This window comes from Malus sylvestris, chromosome 16, assembly GCF_916048215.2.
Source record: "Malus sylvestris chromosome 16, drMalSylv7.2, whole genome shotgun sequence".
Classification (NCBI taxonomy): domain Eukaryota; kingdom Viridiplantae; phylum Streptophyta; class Magnoliopsida; order Rosales; family Rosaceae; genus Malus; species Malus sylvestris.
In genome coordinates, this window is record NC_062275.1 from 12,638,255 (window position 1) to 12,645,754 (window position 7,500).

The 7,500-nt window shown below is 38.1% G+C and overlaps 2 protein-coding genes across 2 annotated transcripts in view; both read right to left on the reverse strand.

The window, feature by feature from the left end:
• The window catches only part of LOC126608074 (ATP synthase subunit a, chloroplastic), an 8,573-nt gene extending 4,747 nt beyond the window's left edge, over positions 1 to 3,826 (reverse strand). Inside the window, exon 1 of the mRNA XM_050275836.1 lies at positions 1 to 3,826. This exon is cut by the window's left edge and continues 4,747 nt beyond it. The gene's annotated coding sequence lies outside the window, so the exon portion shown is untranslated.
• A 2,018-nt stretch (positions 3,827 to 5,844) lies between these two features.
• The window catches only part of LOC126608070 (ATP synthase subunit beta, chloroplastic-like), a 2,049-nt gene continuing 393 nt past the window's right edge, over positions 5,845 to 7,500 (reverse strand). Inside the window, 2 exon segments of the mRNA XM_050275833.1 lie at positions 5,845 to 6,012; positions 6,015 to 7,500. The exon segment at positions 6,015 to 7,500 is cut by the window's right edge and continues 393 nt beyond it. Coding sequence (XP_050131790.1) covers positions 5,977 to 6,012; positions 6,015 to 7,481 — 1,503 coding nt within the window. The 5' untranslated portion in view covers positions 7,482 to 7,500 and the 3' untranslated portion in view covers positions 5,845 to 5,976.

The following is a 7,500-nucleotide window of genomic DNA, read 5'->3' on the forward strand; positions in this document are numbered from 1 at the left end:
AATAATATGGCTCGGTAACAAATTGCTTCTTCCAAAGCGCGCCCCGTTCGTTCAGCTCGCAGCAATCCAATTAGTTCTCCGGGTGAAAAAACATTAGACATTCCATCTTCTGAAACCAACACTTTTGATGTTATTTGACGTACAATAATTTCTATATGTCTATTATGGATCTGCACCCCCTGGGATCTATAAACCTTTTGGATCTTATTAACCAAAGAGATACGACTTTGCACTATAGTTAGCTCAGCACCAATCATAAATCCCCAAGGAATTCCAAGAATTCTTGTTATACACTCGTTCCAACCCTCAACTCTCTTTTCTAGGTTCATCGATATTGAATCAATCGAACGCACCTCTAAAACCTGTTCAACTTTTGGAAGGCCCTGCGTTATATCACCAGATCTAGATTTTTCATATATAAATGTAACGAATGTATCTCCTTCGGAAAGGATTTCTCCATAATGTCCATGAACAGTTGCTCCTGGAGTGGCTAAATAGGGCTTCGCCGATCTTATTACTACAGAGTCAATTTGAACAATTATAACTTGCCCCGATTTTAGGTGTGATCCTTTTTGGGCTATACATAGATTTTCACAAATAAACTGCCCGAGGCTAATTATTGTGGATGTTTCATCACAATAATTATGATTATAATTATGATGGAGAAAATGCCAATTCAAATTGAATGAATTCAAAAGTATGTTCGTATCGGAATTAGAAATTCTTTCGTTTTCATCCATTAAATAATATTGAAATACTTGAGAAGTCTGTTTTAAATTGGCGAGTTGCAAATATTTAGTTAACGAAATCTGATTATGAGTTATTAAATGGTAAAATGAATAAAAATTATCAATTTGAGAGGCTGTTCCGAAAGGGCCTAACGAATTCGTAATTGGAATTAGAAGATCTCTTTTAATTGATTCTTTTATCCCATTGTAATATTTTAGATCGTTGAATGGACTCATTTGAAAACAATTGTATGATGACAAAATTATCAAAGATTGGGATTCTTTACTTCTATTCAACAACGTACGAAAAGTTCCTTGATTTTGGCTATGGCTAAATGGTTGTTGAATCCTTGCCTTGGAATAAATAGAATCAAATGGATTTATATTGGTACGATCCGACCTATTATCAGAGGTTAATCCCGAACCTAACGGATCATTCCTTTTTCGGATATACGAAGTATGGGATTTCACTAAGTTGATTCTTAGGAAATCTTGAATCAGACCATTTGCACTTACTTCAATAAAGGAAGAGCGGGCCTCCTCGATAGAAGAATTTTTTTTATCTTGGTCCCAGTTCAATAGTAAACAGGTCCGAACTAATTGAATACTTGTGCCAGAAATTCCCCGAATTGGTTTACCATTTCCATAAAGTATATAATTTACAACTCTAAGTTCTAGATTATCCCTTTCCCGCAATGGATCCTGGGGGAAAAGTGTTGCTAAATTTATACCGTCTGCTATTTCATATATGATTACGGGTCGAACCAAAACAAAATACTTTTTCTTGGTGGGTGTGATCCATTGGACATAAATCCAATTTTTCAATTTTTTTGATTCCTTAGAATTTTTTTTTACCGTTCCCGGTGGTATCAAGATGCCGCTGTGTCGGAATATCTTATCCATCTCTCCAGGAAAATGGATATCTCCAGAAAATATTTTTAGTTCAATCCTTTTTTTTTTTCTCTCCATTCGAACCAATCCGCCTACTCGGCTTCTTGTATTTAAAGTGATTCGTGTATCTATCCCAATGATACTATTGTTCCGTACCATTATGGACGAAGACTCGGGTAAAATATGCACTTCCTCGGGAATGAAAAAAAATCGATCTACTTTCGTTTGATATTTTGGCTTAAATTCTTTGACTCCCCGATACTCAATTAAATCCTCTTTTTTGAGGATTGAATGCAACCCTATGGTTCCATATTTAGTAATTCCCGAACTCTTTCTTCTGTATTGAGGATCATCGAAATAAGCAAGAATACTATTTCTACGAAAAATACCATTTATGGGTATTTCAATCGAAATACCGGGACGGGGCATTAGTTCTTTCTCTCGTTCTTGAATCGATTGGAATGGAATGATGAATCTATTTCTTCGCCTCTTTGTCAATAAAAAAACATCAGAATTATCATGGAGAATAGTAGGAAGTATGAGATTACAATGACCCGTATATATGATTCGATTAAATTCTGAATAATCAGGAATACTACTTTCTTTTTTACCAGAAAGATTCAAACTGTTGTGTTTCACTTGATCATTATTTACTGTATTTACTGAAAGGCTAGAAATATATCTTCCTTCAGCAGAAAGAGAATGAACGTTCGTTTGATCTTGATCCTTGTGGAGTGAAAAAGGGACTGCACTGGATCTGCACGAACCTCCTGATAATATCCACAAATGACTTGTTTTTGGTAAAAGATGTACATTACTATACGTAAATTCCGGCGCATGGTATACATCAGTACTCCAGTGCATTTCTCCCTCTGAATCAGAATAAATATGTTTTCGAACCCTCTCTTTAAAATTTAAAGTATATGCTCCCGCGCGAATCTCAGCAATCACTTGTTCTGATTCTATGTATTGATCATTTTGAACTAAAATCAAACTTTTGGGTGGAATAGTCACGTTATGTATAAGATTTTCACTCTCAATAGTTACATACAAGTCTATATAACATAGAAAAGCAGGGTGCCCATGACGTGTACGTGTGGGATGAACCAAATCCTCGTTGAATTTTATTTTTCCATTAGAAGGGGCTCGTACATGTTCTGCAGTACCCCCTGTGAACACTCCACCGGTATGAAAAGTTCTTAATGTTAGTTGAGTGCCCGGTTCTCCAATAGATTGACCCGCAATAATACCTACAGCTTCTCCCAATTCGACCAGGTCGCCATGAGTGGGGCTCCTGCCATAACATAATCGGCAGATCCAAGATGTACTCTTACAAGTAAAGGGGGTTCGGATAGATATTGGTTGTGTTTGAAAGGTTATGAATCGAGTGACAAGTCCAATCCCAATATCTTGATTTCGAACGGCAATGCATCGGGGGCCTATATATATATCGTCCGCTAATACACGGCCAATCAATGTTTGTATAAAAATTCTTTCCGGCATCATCCCATTTTGAGGACTCACAGAAATGCCTCGTATGGTGCCGCAATCTGTTCTACGTACAACAATGTGTTGAACTACTTCAACAAGTCTGCGTGTAAGATATCCAGCATCCGATGTTCGTACAGCAGTATCCACAACCCCTTTTCGGGCTCCGTAACAAGAAATGATATATTCTGTTAAAGACAGTCCTTCACGTAAATTACTTTGAATAGGTAAATCAATCATTTGTCCTTGTGGATCCGACATTAATCCTCTCATACCTACTAATTGGTGTACTTGGGATGCATTTCCTCTAGCTCCCGAAAAGGACATCATATGGACTGGATTAAAGGGGTCGGTCATCCTAAAATTAGGATTCATTTCTTGTCGCAAATATTCACTTGTAGCATACCATATCTCAATAGATTGGCGTAATTTTTCTACCGCGTGTACATTTCCATAATGATGGTGTTTTTCCAAAATAAAACTTTGTTGTTCAGCATCTTGGACTAGCCACCCCTTAGAAGGTATTGTTAAAAGATCATCAATTCCTAATGAAATGGATGTAGCAGTGGCTTGTCGGAACCCCAGAGTTTTTACTTGATCCAGGATGTGTGATGTATATGCCATTCCGAAGTGATCTATTAATCTACTAATAAGTCGTTTAATAGCAGTTCCATCTATCACTTTATTGTGAAAGACCAGATTGGCCCGTTCTGCCATAAGTACCTCCCTATTCCGCTGAGTGGGGTTCGACAATGGGTTTGAGTCAATGATTGGAAAACTTCCTTTTCTCGATCTTGATTCGCATAGAAATTCAGGAACTATAGTCCTAGGTGAACTGGAGAAACCCAAAATGACACGGGTGTCATAGAATTACTTAGTTTAGATACCATATGATTAGGTACCATATGAGTAGGCTCGGCAAAACCCTTGGATAGCTTCTTCGATTTCTCGATAAAGAGAAATATGACCAACTGTGGTTCGAACGTATATACAAATAATTTCTTTTTTTATACTTCTTACTATTAGATAGTGCCCATAAATCTCATGATAGGTACCCAAAGATTCATAGTGAACTTCGATGGGAGTTTCTCTTGAAGTAATAACGCGTTGATCTAGTCGCCACCGGAGCCACAAAGGGCTATCTAAATTGATTCTTTTCTGCCGATAAGCTCCAATTGCATCATAGGAATTACAAAAAAAAGGTTCTTTCGTATACTTATAGTTATTATCATCAATTCTTTTATTTTGATAATTTCTGCGATTACATGGATTATACCTATTTGCACAAATACCTCGACGATTTCCACTCGTTAATACATAGAGCCCAATAAGCATATCTTGAGTTGGTACGGAAATAGGATCCCCAATAGCTGGAGACAAGAGATTCATATGAGAAAACATAAGTAAACGGGCCTCCGCTTGAGCCTCCAATGATAAAGGTACATGAACAGCCATTTGATCACCATCAAAGTCTGCATTGAATCCCTTACAAACTAATGGATGTAAACAAATAGCATGTCCTTCTACTAAAATGGGTTGGAACGCCTGTATGCCTAATCTATGCAGAGTAGGCGCCCTATTCAGTAATACGGGATGCCCTTGCATAACTTCCTGAAGTATTTCCCATACAACCGGCTCTTTTTCCCGAATTTTACTCTTAGCAACTCCTATATTCGAAGCAAAGTGTTGTCTAATTAAACCACGAATTACAAATGTCTGGAAAAGCTCTATTGCTATTTCGCGAGGCAATCCACATCGATGTAATGAAAGTGAGGGGTTCTGGCACCTAAATGGGCAACCGAATCGGACCAAACCCTTTGTCAGGCTATTGTTCTCTTGTTTTGTTCCCTAAAAGTCATAGAGTAAGACATCAATTTCTCAATAAGATCAAATCTTTTTTTGATTACATGATGGAGACTCCTCTGAAAAACATTGGCGCGCGTGTAAACGAGTTGCTCTACCTAACTGAGCTATAGCCCTTGTGATACATATTTTATCATGTAGATAATTTCTTGTCAAGATGAATATTACACGATCCAACATTATATCTCTTTGATACGTTTGATTGGTATTGCTTATTTGATTGGTATTGCTTATAAGTAATATTACATTTATAATCCATCAATGTGATAGGTCCCATTTGTTTCTCTTTGTGATGATAAATGACCTACTTAACTCAGTGGTTAGAGTATTGCTTTCATACGGCGGGAGTCATTGGTTCAAATCCAATAGTAGGTAGAACTTATTAGATACCAAAGTCAATGGTATCTAATAAGTTTTTCTACTCATCTTCTTTAATATTTATTTTTTATCGTTTTTGTTTCATTAGAATTTTATTCCACTTGATTGGAATTGATTCTTATTCAATCGGCAGGAACAAAATTAGGGACGAATAAGCAAAATAAGGTGTATAAACAGAAGTTCTGTTTATACACCTTATTTTGCTTATTCGGACGGACCAACTAGACTAGTTACGACATCACATTAATAGCCTCTACTCGTGTCCTAGCTCGTCTGAGAGCTAAATTTGCCTCAATTGTTTGTCTCTTGCCTTCAGCTTTCCTCAAATTAGCTTCCGCTGTTTCAAGAGTTTGTTGAGCTTCTTGTGGATCAATGTCACTACCCTTCTCTGCATCATTTACTAAAACCGTGATCTCATTATTGCCTATTCTAGCAAAACCACCCATTAGAGCCATCGTTAACCATTGGTCGTTAAGGCGTATTCTCAAAATACCGATATCTACAGCTGTGGCAATAGGCGCATGATTGGGTAATACGCCAATTTGTCCACTATTAGTAGATAAAATAATTTCTTTCACTTCCGAATCCCAAACAATTCGATTCGGGGTCAGTACACAAAGATTTAAGGTCATTTCTTCAATTTACTCTCCATTTCTAAGTTCCTAAGGTCGTAGCTTTCGCAGTAGCTTCATCGATGTTACCTACCAAATAAAAGGCCTGCTCAGGAAGGCCGTCTAATTCTCCAGAAAGGATCAATTTAAACCCTCTAATTGTTTCTGCTAGACCAACATATTTTCCTGGGGAACCGGTAAATACTTCTGCTACGAAAAAGGGTTGTGATAAGAAACGCTCAATTTTTCGTGCTCTTGCTACGGTTAAGCGATCGTCTTCGGATAATTCGTCCAACCCAAGGATAGCTATAATGTCTTGAAGTTCTTTGTAACGTTGTAAAGTTTCTTTAACCCTTTGCGCAGTTTCATAATGTTCTTCACCGACGATACGAGGTTGGAGCATAGTTGATGTTGAATCTAAAGGATCTACTGCTGGATAGATACCCTTGGCAGCTAATCCTCTTGATAGTACGGTAGTAGCATCTAAATGTGCAAAGGTCGTGGCCGGAGCAGGATCGGTCAAATCGTCCGCAGGTACATAAACTGCTTGAATAGAAGTTATAGACCCCTCTTTGGTAGAAGTAATTCTTTCTTGTAAAGTACCCATTTCAGTACTAAGGGTGGGTTGATAACCCACAGCGGAAGGCATTCTACCCAATAAAGCGGATACTTCGGATCCTGCTTGGACAAAACGGAAGATATTGTCGATAAATAGAAGTACGTCTTGTTCATTAACATCTCGGAAATATTCCGCCATAGTTAGGGCGGTTAAACCTACTCTCATACGAGCTCCTGGCGGTTCATTCATCTGACCGTAGACTAGAGCTACTTTTGATTCTGCAATATTTTGTTCATTAATTACTCCAGATTCTTTCATTTCCATGTAAAGATCATTTCCTTCACGAGTACGTTCACCTACTCCGCCAAATACGGATACACCCCCATGAGCTTTGGCAATGTTGTTGATCAATTCCATAATGAGTACTGTTTTACCCACTCCAGCTCCTCCGAATAGTCCTATTTTTCCTCCACGACGATAAGGGGCTAAAAGGTCTACTACTTTAATTCCTGTTTCAAAAATAGATAATTTTGTATCTAACTGTATAAAGGCAGGCGCAGATCTATGAATAGGAGATGTTGTGCGAGTATCTACAGGACCTAAATTATCAACCGGCTCTCCAAGCACGTTGAAAATTCGTCCTAGAGTCGCTCCGCCGACTGGAACACTTAGAGGAGCTCCGGTGTCAATCACTTCCATTCCTCTCTTTAGACCCTCTGTAGCACTCATAGCTACAGCTCTAACTCGATTATTTCCTAATAATTGCTGTACTTCACAAGTCACATTAATTTGTTGACCAACAGCATCTCGACCCCTAACTACCAGAGCGTTGTAAATATTAGGCATCTTGCCCGGTGGAAAAGCTACATCCAGTACCGGACCAATGATTTGAGCGATACGCCCCAAGTTTTTTTTTTCAAGTGCAGGAACCCCAGGACCAGAAGTAGTAGGATTTATTCTCATAATAAAATATGTCGAAATT